The sequence below is a fragment of the Plectropomus leopardus genome, chromosome 6 (genome assembly GCF_008729295.1).
Source record: "Plectropomus leopardus isolate mb chromosome 6, YSFRI_Pleo_2.0, whole genome shotgun sequence".
NCBI classification, from domain to species: Eukaryota; Metazoa; Chordata; class Actinopteri; order Perciformes; family Serranidae; genus Plectropomus; species Plectropomus leopardus.
This window is the reverse complement of record NC_056468.1, coordinates 27,607,429-27,622,125: the sequence shown is the minus strand read 5'-3', so window position 1 is coordinate 27,622,125 and position 14,697 is coordinate 27,607,429. Positions and strand designations below refer to the sequence as shown.

Sequence of the window (14,697 nt, the reverse complement as noted above, 5' to 3'; positions counted from 1 at the left end):
CCCTCTTGGCAACAGCACTACCTGATGGCAACACCCCCACCCCAACCCCAGCAGGACACCGCAACATGCCACACCACAAAACTGACACAGAGGAAAGTGATAAAGAGCTCAAAGTGTTGACCTGACCTCCATAATTCCAAGATCTGCCATCAACGTCCCGGTGCCAGAACACTTCCCAGAGATCCAGTGTCCACGCTTCCACGTGTCAGAGCCACTTCCGATCCAAGGAAGCCTCCCCATGGATGGGAGGTACCTCTGGGTTACCAGCAAGTCCCAGTGATGCTCAATCACATTGGGATCTTAGAAATGTTGAGGCCAGGTCCATTTTCGAACAGTTTACGTGGTGTGGCATGTTGCGTTGTCCTGCTGGGGGGGAGCACTGCCATCAGGGAGTGCTGTTGCCATAAAGGCGGTAATTGTTCTGCGACAGTGTTTGTGTGGATGGCGTGTAATAATAATAGTGATAACTATCTCATAATTCTGGTGCAGACTAGCCAGTTGCACATTAAATCAACGAGTCAACAATTTGACCTATCGCTAAGCCTCAACATTGAACACCGCGAGCCAATCACATTTCAGGTCAATTGGGCACAACCCTATGATAAACATCTAAAATTGCTCAGGCATTATAATCCAAGGCATCTGCAATAAAATGTTGCTGGATATGCTTCTTACATAAGGTAAAATCGTGAATATCTCCTGGTGATGTAATGTATATCAAATTGTGAACAACAGCAATCACCTCGGAGAGCTCCTGCATCCCCCGTGGTCTCAGGTTCAGCACCCTGGACAGCAGTCGTGACATTAACGTTGTTAAAGTACACAACGTTATAAAAGACTCACCTGAGCTGAAAAGAGAAGCTGTTATTTGACACTCTGCAGGCAGATCTATTGATCGTCTCAAACCTGAGACGAAATGCTGAACAATGTCTTAGTTTGGTTTTTAACTCCCAATAATCTTGTTGTGATCCAGAACCCTCCAGGCAGATAAAGTCAGATTAACCTGAGCTGCTGCCCGTTGAAAAAGAAACAAAGTGGCTCTGTCATCTTTATAAAATTGTGCAGGGCTTGTCTTTTAAATAAAGTCTTATTTTGTTGTGTATTAGAAATGATAATTAACTGTGGAATTCAGTATGTGCGTTTGTAAAAGCAGCTGGCATGAGATATGTAATTAAAAATGATGACTACACATTAACTTCACTATCTATTCAAGATATACTTTGTCACCCTGTGAGTTGCCTGCACATCATCTCAGACATCTTCCCTGAATGATTTTTATTGACGAGTCATTCCATACCTCTGGTAAAGTAACTGTCACTGCCAGGTTTTCAAATTACATTCTGCAGTTTAAAGTTTCATCTCCTGTTCATTTTCTGCATCCCAATGACCTGCAAAACAGCCAAATAATCATGTTGTGCATTCTTACCCAGGCAGCAAAAAGCCATGATAATCTGCCACTGAATCTACATTATGATACTGCTGCTTCTGCTTGTTTTCTTATTGGCATACCTGAAAGAGCAGATGTCACCAAATTATATTTTTGTGTGTATAACAAATATAAGCGGTGGATAGTAAATGCATGGCATGTTTGATATCTTTGCTTTTGTGGCTAGTTATCATTTTATGATTGGCGTGGAGAAATGAAGACAGAAAAGAGAAAAGATAACCTTCACATAGGTTGCATAATATTTTATGCAACCCGAAAGTGTTTTACTCTTTTATAAATGTTTTGCTTTCAAAAGACTCTTAGAAGTTTCAAGGTCCCGATGAATCATTCATTGAAGCAGTGTTAACACAAGTCACACAGCTTGATGGTGAAGCCTGAGATGGTGAGGACTCCTCTGGCATACTGATGATCATATAGCAAATCTATCAGCAAAAAAATGTATTTTATTTGAGCTCTGTTTAATGTGCATTAAACACATGAATCTGGGACTGAATCTCTGGTGCATAGATTGGTTGCTTTATGTACAAATCAATCCGTGTAGGACGTCATGGCAGGATTTTCTATTCAAGGACATAAGGTCAGATACCTCTTCATCTGTGATAATGTAAAAACATTCCCGGGGTGTGTTTTCCACGTTCAAACCGTGCAGTAGACAATTTGATGTGTTTTCAAATCTGCCAGCGAACATAGCAGATGTTGAGAGCAGCAGACAGGTGTTTGTTTTGGAAGTGTGGTGTACTTTTGAGGACAGTTCGGAGTATTCCTCGCAGAGTGCCAGCTTTTTGCCGACAGTGTCTCACAGCTTGGAAACGAATGCAGCCTGCTTGTGTCTATTTTTGGCAGTCTGGATAACGTCCACAGGTTGGTGGCTGCAGATGACGGGGATGTCCAAGAAAAATCTGTTTTTTGCTCTTTCTCTTCAGTCACCACATGTGGAGCAGGTGCAATGCCCTGAGGTGTAGTTGTGTGTCATGAGAGAGTAGGGGTCAACACAGAAGTTTGTGCAGTTTTTCAATTATGTTAGATTTTGTATTGCAAAAAATAAAAAGTATTAAAAAATTGCGATATGTTCCAAATAAACTAGATTTCAATAGAATATTTACATGTCTTCTTCTCACCTCGAGCAAGAAGTCCTTGGTTTGAACTAGGGATGTGCATAAGTATGTGAGTACTGGATTTGGACGACAGAATTAATTCAATGTATAGAATGAAAGCTGCCTAACCTCCCACGTTACATGACTGTAATATCTTTTTTTTACTATAAAAAACTGAAAATCTAATTTCATTTTAGAGCTGCATGCAGCGTATTTCTTAGCTCAGCGCCTTCTTCCCCTGCTGTTGCTCTCTTTCTTTTTTTATCACGAGACTGTTGCTGCAGGAGTTTGAGCTTCAAACTGGAAAACAGTAAGAGTCGAACACATGCACAGTGACAGACTAACTGTGAGCATGATATGGCTAACATTGCTCAACTGTTTTTTACAGGTTTAACAGCAGCATTGACCCGTTTTGGTGCTGGTGTGAGTTTGTGGGAATCGTTAAATGGCTCCGTGTCCAGTGTCAGTGCTGCTGTGTTAGCTTGTGCTAACTGGACACTGCATAAAATAATGTTATGCTAATTTAGGCCTGGTTGTTCAATAAATGAATTCCAAATTGCACTTGTTTTCCGTTTTTTTAAGTTTACATTACTTATTTTATGTAAGCTTTTTTTTTCTCTTCTCGAGTACTCTATAAAAATCAAATGCGAGTTCTCGAATATAGAAGTTAAGTAAAACATCCATCCCTAGTTTGAACCCCACTAGGAATAATTAGAGCTTTTCTCATCAGAGTTTGCATTATATCTGTTTGTTTGAGTGGGTTTCCTGCACGTGCTTTGGTTTCCTGCCATCCCAGAAGACATACATGTCAAAGGATTAGTTCAACATCTTGAGGAAATACTCACTTAGTTGCCCAGAGTTAGTTTAGAAAAGTGAGATGAGAAGATAGATACCAGTCCTCATGTATGTATTATACATATGAAGCTACACCTGGCTAGCTTATTTTAACTATGGACAGAGACAGGCTAGCGTTTTCCTTCTGTTTCCAGCTTTCACGCTAAGCTAAGCTAACTAGCTGCTGGCACATTTACCAGGCAAACACGAGAGTGGCATCAATCTGCTCATATAACTCTTAGCAAGAAAGCAACAAAGCGTACTTTCCAGGAAATGGACATTATCTAAATATTGGAATATTCCTGCCATTGCCTTGGGGGAGGCACTGGCCCCTCATGGTCTGCTGCCTCTGTAATAGTTTAAGTGTGTTTAATGCTGAGGAATGTTCCTACAGGCATTGAGTTAAGTTCAGCCTATCATTATTACATGTTTCTAAATTTGAAACGTTCTTGAGGCACTTAAGCTTAAGTAGAACCGTATCAAAAAACCCTATTAATTTCCTTTAGAAAGAGAAAGTTATAAAACCCAAAATTTCACACATTATTAGGGTGAAGGTCGACAAGTACTGCACACAGCTGTGTGATTGGTCTGTGGGCCCTCGGGCAGGCATTTTAGTTTCACGTTATACACTGACTAATATATCCTGTTACCCTGACAAAAGCTATTGAAGCTGGAGCATATTGTTTTAAATGAGTCCCTTGAGACGAGTTGACTTTTTTATTTTTTATTTTTTTTTACATTTTTGGAGTTGTGAGAAACTGTTTGAATCTCTTCTGAAGCACAGCAGTCAATAAGAGGACTCGACAGGTTAACACTAGACCACTTCACTCTGGAGAAAATAGTTTTTATGTGCAGAGTTCACATGCTGGAGCTGTGAACTGGTGTTAACAGCAGGACGAGGTCTTCAGAGTGGACCAAGTGTCAGCTGCATCTGTCATGATGAGTTTCTGTGTTTAAAAAAATTATAGACCTTTTTAAAAATGCCTGGCACTCGTGTACACACCTACTATCGAGTCACTCATCCTCACACTTGAATGATGCTTTCTCGCCTTTCTCTGGTGTCGTGTTTAACTCTTTGGAGTCTGTGGTCTTTGTCTGCTTGATGGAAGGCCATATTTGACTGTGCTCCTCTCCTGTGGCGGAGGTGTTCCCCGGATTAAACATTTACACAGCACCTTTTGTTAGTCCTTCAAGGTTGTCTGCTGTCAGAATCTTGACTCAAAAATGTATAATTTATACAGCTCTTCTGAGAAGGTTTTCAGACAAAAAGATGATTCAAATAAACAGATTATGAGTTGAGATGTAGAAATAAAAGAGTCAGAGTAACTTTAAAGTCTTAAAATGCCCGCATGTCATTGCAAACGTAATGAAGAAGCATTTTAAAGTTTCTCATAAACCAGTCTGCCTAAGAGCCAAATACATGTTACATAAAGCACTTAAGCACTTAATTGAATTTTAGAGCTTCAGATAGAGACCCTACCTTTGGTTTTTATGTTTTGGAATGAATTATTAACTTAGTTTTAACCTTTTAGTTGCAATTGTATTGATGGACATGAGTTCATGACTTCAGTTTATGGACTTTCAGTCGATGAGTCTCAGATATCTGTCTAAATCTTGTCCAGGGGCTCTGATCCCTCACTCTGATCTCGCACTCTGATGTCTCTCTGGAGGGAAGCAGGTAAAAAGAGAATTTCCTCTCAGGGATCAGCGAAGTATTGCGTCTTTTTTTTTTACTCAGTATTTTTGAGATTTGGCACCCCCTGAACTCTCTTTCCATCTAAAGAGCTGTCCTGGGATCTGTTGAAGACAAATATAATGCGATATTTAACTATTAACACTCAATCATTCAGTCCTAATTGTATGGCGGTCTCACGCAGACTTGATCAAGAGACAAATTATCATCTTTTTAATGTGTTTGTTGTGGTTCAGCAAAGGATAAAGGATAGCAGTACGTGACCTCAACTGTTCCAGATGGAGCTCTTGGTCGGGAGGAGGGAGCCATAACTTGCCGCAGGATATTTAGAAAGGAGCTGCCTGCCCCCACGCGATGAGGAGCACACAGTCGCTTCATGCCGAGAGAATGTGCTAGTCCGGCCTGCAAGCTGTTTACATTTAATGCTCCCCATTAACAATTGGCTTAACCATAGAAGGAAATGTGCTGCCCTTAACCTCTATGAAATGACTTTGATTATGTGGCAGAGACAAAAGAAAAAGAGCAGAAAGAACCCAGACCAAGTCATTTGTGGTGTAGAGGTTTCTCAGGGACCACCAGAGGCTTCAGTGTTGGTGGCCTCATCATCCGTTTCGAAAGCATGTCGTCATTGTTGCCCTGTGGAGGTTTACAGGGACGTGGGAAGCTGTTTGTTGTTTTCGAGGATCTGATGTGACTGAATTTACTATATCAGATGAACCCGGCTGAAACCCATATATTACCTAAGTGGGGCTGCAATTATGATTATTTGACTTATTAATTAATCATTTTGTCTACAAAAAGCAGCAGAAGGACCAAGTTATTGTTTTGCATTTCACAAGTAAGTCTTAAGTCTTTGCTGAAGCCGCAAGTCCTAAACTTTGAGTTTCGAGTCGTATTGTGCTTTTCACTAAATGCAATGCCATTTTAGAAACAGAGTAATGATGTATTAATTTTACAAAAATCATAAATGTTTTTTAAGATTTGTATTTATTTGTTAAAACACGTTTGTTGGTAATTGTTGCAACTTTTGCATGGTGCAGTTTCTTTTTTGTCAATGACCAAAAAGTGTTTGTATGTGAACAAAATTATCTTTGGTTTAATTTCTTTTTCAACTGCCATTCAGTAATGTCATGTTAGCTCTTTATGGTTTCTCCAGCAATTTGATTGGATGATGTCAGATTGTTTCAAACAAAGTGGATTTGGGGAATTAAGTGTCGACTCGCTGGGAATGAGTAGCGTTAACCTTAGTTTGTTCAGAAATTGATTTAATTGATTTCTGAGTTTCTTTTTATATAACATACTTTTTATTCCTTGGGCTTTGGGGCACAAGTCCAAGTAAAGTCACAAGTCACTGCTTTTGAAGTACAAGTTCAGTTGATAGTCTTATCCATAAGTCATATCCAAAAATTACATCTTCAAATGTCTTGTTTTATCCAAACAAGTCCAAAATTGATAGTTAATGAGTTTACAATGATGTAAAGCAAATTGGCACCAATGAGCAGCACATTGTAGTTGGCAATGATTTTCTGCAGCTCAACTAAATGTTTCAGCTTTGTGTTTTAGCATTCTCAAATCATCATCCAAAACACTGATCCACTTACAGGAGAATCCTGTTTATTGTCAGACTGGACTAAATTGTTTGAATTTGCAGTTATTTACATCTGAAGTAATCCTTTTCACTTTTAGGTTACCTCTTAATTAGCCCATGTCACAACAGTTCAGGCAGCTGGCTCGCTAATTTATATAGAAATGTCTCCTCAAGGTCCATAGAGATTGTCATGGAGGCGATTTAAGCCGTAAAGCATAAGGCTCTAAAATTTTTATTTTTTACAAGAAATGCAAGAGCTTTCTCTACTGTATCATCAGTTTGCTCACCTGACCCCTCAAACTGCAGCTTTGTGAACTGTTCCACCTCGCAGCAGTAAAATAACACTGCTGATGTTCTTACTGCAATGCAGTCTTAACTTAAATCCATGCACTGAGTTTTTTTATTTGTACTGCAGCAAAGCCTTCGAGTTTGTTTGAACTTGTTCTCCAGATCTTGTTATTAAACTCCTGTTCACTTTTGTCACCCAGCAAGCACCGTTGCAGTGATGCAGAGGCTGCAAGAGCAAAGATTAGAATGAAATTTGCCTTGCAGACATCTACCAGGCTCTCTTGATTCACGTCTCTGTTTTGGTAAGATCAGGCATTTCAGGAAATTGTGATGTAAAACATTTAATATCCCTGTTAATTTTGCCTGTTATCAGTTTTGGCATCTCTGTGTCAGACATGAAAGTGATAATGGTCTGTGGTCTAATATCAGTAAATTATAAATTCCTGTCAAAGGTTATCTGGATGTGTGGCAAAGAGAAAACCTGTGAAACAAAAGCAGGTTTGGCAGAGACGTCAGCCGCCCTGTAGTGTTTGGGAAAAGGTGTTAACAGTGCGCTCTAATGTTGCTCACATCTCGCTCTGGATGCTGTGGTCTTTTTATAGTCTCGGCGGCGCTAACAGCAGGCCCTCCTCGACGGTTTGATTTGATTTCTTTGAAGTGCAGACTGTGATGTCCTATTGTGGTTATCTGAGATGTCCTCAGCTTTCCCCACTGGAGTGCTCTGCTCCCTGTTTCATTAAAGCCAGTTCTGCTTTGTCATCATCCATCCTGAATCCGTCAGATTTTTTGGGGGAGTTTGTCTTCATATGCACTCCTCCTCTCTCCCCAGAAGTCCCTCCCCTCCTTTGTTTTAGGTTTTACTGAAGACGTCGCAGGGAGGTGTTGTCAGATATAGCTGCTGTTGAAAACGAGTAATCATGGCTTATGACACTAATCTGCATCTGTGTCTCTTCTCTCTTGTTTCTCTGGCAGGTGAAGGATCGTGCAGACCGTCTGTCTCACACTAAGCTATGGCATGCTCCCTGCACCCACCATCACTAGTCTCCAATCTTTGGACTGAGCTCCAGACGCTTAGTTAGCGGCTGTGCTTCTCCCCTCAAACTCTTTATAACCAGGGGACGAAGAAAGGAGTGGGCTAACTGCAAGTCCTCCGCTAAAAGCGCACAAAGCACTTCTGTTTTTTTTTATTTTTTAGAATATTTAAGCTAGTTTTTTCTCCTGTTGGATTTTTTTTTGAAGTCACATCAAGATGGATCTGGAGGCGTATCTGTGGATGGTGATCCTTGGCTTCATCATTGCCTTCATACTGGCCTTTTCAGTGGGCGCCAATGATGTGGCCAATTCGTTCGGCACGGCTGTGGGGTCCGGCGTGGTCACACTCAAGCAGGCCTGCATCCTGGCATCGATCTTCGAGACGCTGGGCTCGATGCTGCTGGGGGCCAAAGTGGGCGAGACGATTAGAAAGGGCATCATAGACGTCAGCCTGTACAACGAAACGGTGCCCATACTCATGGCAGGGGAGGTCAGCGCCATGGTCGGTAAGTCAGGCTACATTTTATATCCAGCAGGAATTTTTATTATTAGTCGATTATTCAATTAGTTGATCAACAGAAATTCTGTCAGCAACTACTTTAACAGTTAACCCTTTAAAACTTGGAGCAACATCACTTTTGTTCTGCAGCTTTCAAAATCCTTTCACACGTATTTAAACCTTTGATCCCCAAGCAAACTGATGCGATTTCTTTAAAAAACATGGGGAAAAAGGGCAATTAGCAGCTTGGTAAGAAATGTTCCAAAAATTGCAAGAAATTTAGAAAACTATTTTTTTAAAAAGCTAAGGAAAAATGTCTAAGGAAAACAGAAAAAGCTATTAATAACTATCATAATTCTGTATATAAAAATATGTCACAAAATTATTATAGCTTTTCAAGCACTTTTTTCAAATCTTGTTTGCCTGTTTTTGTTTTTTAGTTGTTTTTTTTAATTCATTTTTAGGTCATTTAGGTCATCAAGCACTCTCTGATCTCAGCTTCACACTTGTGAGGATTTGCTGCTTTTCTATGTCATACGTGATATCTAGGATATCAGTGAGCGTAAATATGCCTCTCTAGGCTGTGGGAGATCATAGTGGCCATTTTTCACAATTTTACAGCACTTGATAGACATATTAATCAGTCAGTCAAACGCAAACAATAGGCAGATTAATCAATGGTGTAATTAAATGTTGGTTGCAGCCATAGTTCAGTGAGTCATGTAGTTGCTGCTGACGTCTCACTTTGACGCAAGTACCTCTGGGGAATTGCTGCCTTTTTGCTCCAACATGAAGTGAAACAAACAGGTGATAAGTGGTGAGAAAATGCTGTAGCTGTAACTGTGGTTTGGCTTTCTGTTATAATAATCAAGGCAGAAATTTCAGTTGCACTAAGTAAGAAGAAAATATAGATCTGACACAATGAGTCAATCAACAGAAACATAATTGATCAATCAGTTTTATTTTATTTATTTAATGTCTTTATTTATTGTCATTGTAAACTAAGTATGTTTGGATGTTTTGGATTTTTAATCTGGTAAATAGAGTTAGTTGCGGTCCTAAAATATATCAAGAGAAACCTCTGTGAGTCCCATGGTATAGATGTGAACATTGAGAAGAAGAAACAGAAATGTCTTTCTAGGTAAACATTGATGTAGTTTGGGAAACAAGTTACATGGTGGATAATAGGACTATAATGAACAAATGGTGAAAAATGCCTACACCCCAAATTGACAGACTGTAATTTCTTGTTTTGTCTGAACAACAAAATCCAAAAGATACTGAATTTATGATGATGTTCAACAAAGGAAATCAGAAAATCCTCATATTTAAGAAGATGGAAGGGGAAGTTTGCCACTTCATAAATAATTAATCAAACTGAAACAGACTGTTGCTGCTTAATTTTTGATGATCAACTAATGGATTAATCAACGCACCATTTCAGTTGTAATCAGGTATTTCTGTGTATAATTTCATGCATTTCAGGTACAGCAGGGTTTGCCATTCACTCTGCTTTGCATGTTAAAAAGCAATTTGAAAACATGTTGGTACATGTAAATAGTTACAGCTATAAACACCTCCTGGGCAACTTTGCTTTAACTTAGGTCCTTTTTTCAAATCCTGATCTGAGCGCAGACCCAGTGTTCAACTTTTCTTATAGATTTAATATCACACATTCTCCTGAAGATTACTGATACTGAATGTAGACCTTACAAAAAGCTCTGAAATGCTCTGAGCTGCTGTGATCAGTCCATGCTGCAGCCACATTGACCTCCGAATGGCCATAGAATTACATGTTTTTCTTTTTGCTCACAAATCAAAACTGACCTTCTAAACCACATAACTACAGCATTTTTTTTTTGTTCTCTAGTTTGTAGGACTTGATAGTTATTCATTTAAGAACAAACAAAACTGCTCTTCTATATTGGATTTATGCAAGATGTTATAAAATTGGTTTTGTCCTTGCACAATTTCAAAGTGACCTCCTCACAAATTATGTAAAAAAAAAAAAAAAAAAGTTTAATCTATTCCCAGATAACTCTGATCAAGTGTTAACTAATGCTGCAGCATTGTAAACATTTCCAGATAAAGGCCTGCCATTGTCCTCGCATTAAAACACATTTACAGTGAAGCACAAGCAGGAATTGTTGTGTATCAACAGTAGCTTTACACACCAACATTACATTACCTCAGTAAATGAATGGTGCGGAGCAGAAAACAATGGCGCTCCTGCTGAGACAATGCCATTTTAATGACAGAGTGACTGCTGGGAAATAGTGATAAATAAGGCAACGTTATGCACAGGGGATTCCCGTGTCTGTGAAAATTCAGGTGTGACGGGATGCCACGGGGGAATGTTGGGGAAACACTGAACAGATTTTCTTAATCTCAAACAGGAAACATTTTTCTACTGGTTTATTGTTCAAAGAGAATGAGAAGAATTTTTGACTCCTTGATTTTATTAAATAAAAGCAGAAAAATACTTTCATTTTGTGTCGCAGGTTTTGATGCCCAAGTCAATTCAAATAATGGACTTTGTTGTCTAGGAATAAATTGACCTGTGGGGAGAGATTGTTTTTAGAGACCCGATTGGATTTTTCTCTTGATAAATGAAGCATTATTCTCTATGTTGTAGTGCCTGTCTCCGGATTCATTTTTGCAGCAGTGTATCTCAGAATACGCCAAGTCAAAAATGCATAATCCTATATTTTAAAAACACTGCAGTTACTGTATCCCATTAGGCAATTTTGGATCTAAGGTATTTGTATTATGGTGTATGTAGTATTTATGTGCAAGTGTTTTTATTTTTTCTCCGTTTTTTTTTTTTTTTAAACTAGTCTGTGCTGATTGTGGATAATGTGTCTGCAGTTTTCAGATTATACTGAAATTTAAAATTTTAATTGTACAAATGTCAAAACAATTCTTAAGAAAAGGAATGACAACTTACAGTACTGTATGATACATCTACTTGTATTGTATATTTAGACAAAGAATGGCACAATTAACGTATGTGGTATTACTTCTCCAGTTTGCTGCTTGTATTTCTGTAAATTAAATGTGAAAATTGCCTGAGATCTGTGTGTCTGTTTCGATCACAGGGTCAGCAGTCTGGCAGCTAATCGCCTCCTTCCTCAAACTGCCCATCTCTGGCACTCACTGCATTGTTGGCGCCACCATCGGCTTCTCCATGGTCGCCATCGGCACCAAGGGCGTGCAGTGGATGCAACTTGTTAAGATCGGTAAGGAGGCTGAAAGAGGCCAGTGTGTGTGTCTGTTCACCATGTTCGCTGCAACAATTTTTACATTAAAAAGTGCCACTTTCTCCTTGAAAACTGCCAGAATATGAACTCACAATCTCCACATTGAGATATTTTCAGTGCAGCTGCAGTGGAGGTTTAACTCTGCAGAACATGAACCGTAATGATCAGAGTTTGTTTTCAGTCAGGATGACTCCCCTGATGATTTTACACAGCGAGTAATCTATATTAGTGGAGGCAGGGTTACCAATTTCCTCACCATTAGGAGTCTCATTAGATCAGCATGCAGTGCAGCCACAAGACATAATTAAAAGTATAATAAACTCACTACTTCAGCTTGAGGAGGACACTGTTTCCTCCTTCACCTGCAAAATAAAGTGCATACTATTCCTTAAAGTACCAATGAAATGAAAAATACATTTTTGCTGTTTTTGTTCTGTAAACCTGTTAATTGATCATTTACCTGTTGTTAAATGCCAAATATATATTTAAAAAATCAGCTTTGTCTGTGCTCTTCGTGTCAAACCAGGTAAAGCTGTTTCAAAAGTCCACTGATTTATCCAGCAATCAGGCTTTTACAAAAGTTCATCTAGTCAAATGAGACGTTAGGCAACAATAAATCAATCAATCAGTCAGTCCATCAATGAATGAATGAATCAATCAATCAGGCTTTATTTGTATAGCACTTGTCATACAAATGAACTGTATCACAAAGTGCTGCTTACAATAAAACGACAACCACTCCCCCATAAATAGAGAGATGAAAATAAATAAATAAGTAAATTAATAAAATGATAATAGCAATAATGAAAATAAATAGACAGATATTTTAAAAACATACAGAAATATATAAATAAATAGTCAATAGATCAAATCAAGCCACACTGGTTGTATAAAAAAGTATAGTAGCTAACAAAGCTATATGAAGAGAAACAGAAAGAGATGTGTGTTTGGATATCAGTGGTTGTTGTTTTCATTTCCATAACAATGTGGCGGAGCTCTAATTCATCAGTGTCTCCTCTTTCTACGCTGTGTGGAGCCGACAGTCCGCTCAGGAGCAAACTCCACTGTAGTTCCATATCTCGCTAAACTCTAAGCCCAACCACTTTTCAGCGGTCCAACAAATGTGAAGGATTTTATTAAAATCCCCTTTGCTAGCGTACAGTGCTCAAATATTCTGTTTCACTGGGAAATATGACACAGTAATGAATCTAATGACGCTCTAACTTCCATTTCAAGGAGACTTAAAGAATTGAAAGCCACTCTGGGAAATGTGACATGTTGCAGAAGAACAGATGAGCCATGTTGGCAAAAAGACAGTTGTAACACTTAATCATTGCTGCCTGACGATACTGTATCAATGGGTGATTGTAGTGTGCTGTTTTCTAACGCTGTTCTCTCCTCGCCCCACAGTGGCATCGTGGTTCATCTCCCCTCTGCTCTCTGGACTCATGTCTGGACTCCTCTTCCTGCTCATCAGACACTTCATCCTCAGCAAGGTGGGCTCCCCTTAACAAAGTATTGTTTTAATAAAAGTAGGATTTGTAAGCAGTAGAAAGCTGCAAATATTTTTGAAATTTGTATTATATGGCTAAAATGAAAGGAAGCTGTTGCTCAAAAGGTAGAATACCTACAACTACCAGAATGCATTGCACTGCACCAGACAAATAAAAAACAACTGGTTAGATGGAGGGAAGTTTACCACAGTTTATTTAGACAAAACACTTTGTTTTGATACAAAGCTGTTTGAAAACTGAGGAAGTATGCCTTTAATGCACTTACTCACTAGGAGTCAATAGATTAGGAACCCGGCCGATTGCAGATTGTTTGTATCGGCATTTTATTTTAATGATCTCCGATAAAATTAATAAATTAAAAAGTGTGTGTATTACACTCAACCAACACCAGGAAAGGCAGTCTGCAATAAATGCAAAGAAAGTGTCAGCATGGGAGGAACTTTTTTTTATTCATTCACTTTTTATTTACATTTTCTCTGAATTTAATTAAAAAAAAGGTTGCAGGGAACTAGCTGTATATTACGATGCAAATCTCAATTTTATTAAAATTGTTAAAGGCATTTAAAAAAAGTTTTGTGTTGGACTTTGTTATATTTTAAATTCTAAATTTCGACAGAAGTATTTTCATTTTTATTGTAAATGCACATCATTTCCAAATACTGATTACAGGTCTCATTAAGTACTAATAATAATCAGTATTGGTATCAAGCCTGAAAAAATAATATTGGTCTACTGCTATCGCTCACCCACTCACACACAGACACAGATAGTCACAACCCCGTCTTCATTGAATTTGTAAGATCTTATTTGTGTTTCTGAGTCAATAATGTTTTAATCTTATAAACTTGTAGATCATAAGCTTTGAAATCAGGGCACTGGATTTCTTAGCGGTAAAAAAAATAATGTGTTATGACTGTCCGTGAAGGAGGGTTAAAGTGAGGTGAGTTTAAATACTGGAATCCAGACGCAGACGTACACGTGTACACACAAACCTGTCCAAAGAACTTGGGCACAGATAAAAATCCATTTAATTTGGCAACACCCGCAGATCTGTTGTTATGTAACAGGCAATCTCTGGCAGACCAGGAAGAGAAAAGTGTTTGAGATCATCCCGAGGTCACGACTGCGGGATTATCTATGAATGAGTCATAGGACGATTTGTTACTCTATAGTTGGGTCAAATTCAGGATGCGTTCATCACTGTCTCTGCAGGTTATTTGCATCAGGAATATTTATCATTTCTGTCATATATGTGATGTATTGAGATTAACTTTTAAAGACTATTTGTAGATGTAAGCCTTTCTTTTACTCTTTTATTGGGTTTTTTAGAGTGAAACATACAGTTAAACAACAGGAAAAAGCATTTGAAGTGTGGATATTGAGAAGACAAAAATAATTGATAAAACAAAAATAAAGCAAATCAATGTTTTACAGGTGAATTATCATGT

The 14,697-nt window shown here is 38.6% G+C and overlaps 1 protein-coding gene across 6 annotated transcripts in view; it reads left to right on the top strand.

Annotated features, from left to right (window-relative positions):
* Positions 1–14,697, top strand: part of slc20a2 (solute carrier family 20 member 2) — a 65,593-nt gene that overhangs the window by 27,221 nt on the left and 23,675 nt on the right. For all 6 annotated transcript variants that reach the window (XM_042488875.1, XM_042488876.1, XM_042488877.1 and 3 more), the window contains 3 exons: positions 7,917–8,482; positions 11,574–11,714; positions 13,146–13,231. In XM_042488875.1, coding sequence (XP_042344809.1) covers positions 8,194–8,482; positions 11,574–11,714; positions 13,146–13,231 — 516 coding nt within the window. In that variant the 5' untranslated portion in view covers positions 7,917–8,193. The remainder of the gene's footprint in view (positions 1–7,916; positions 8,483–11,573; positions 11,715–13,145; positions 13,232–14,697) is intronic.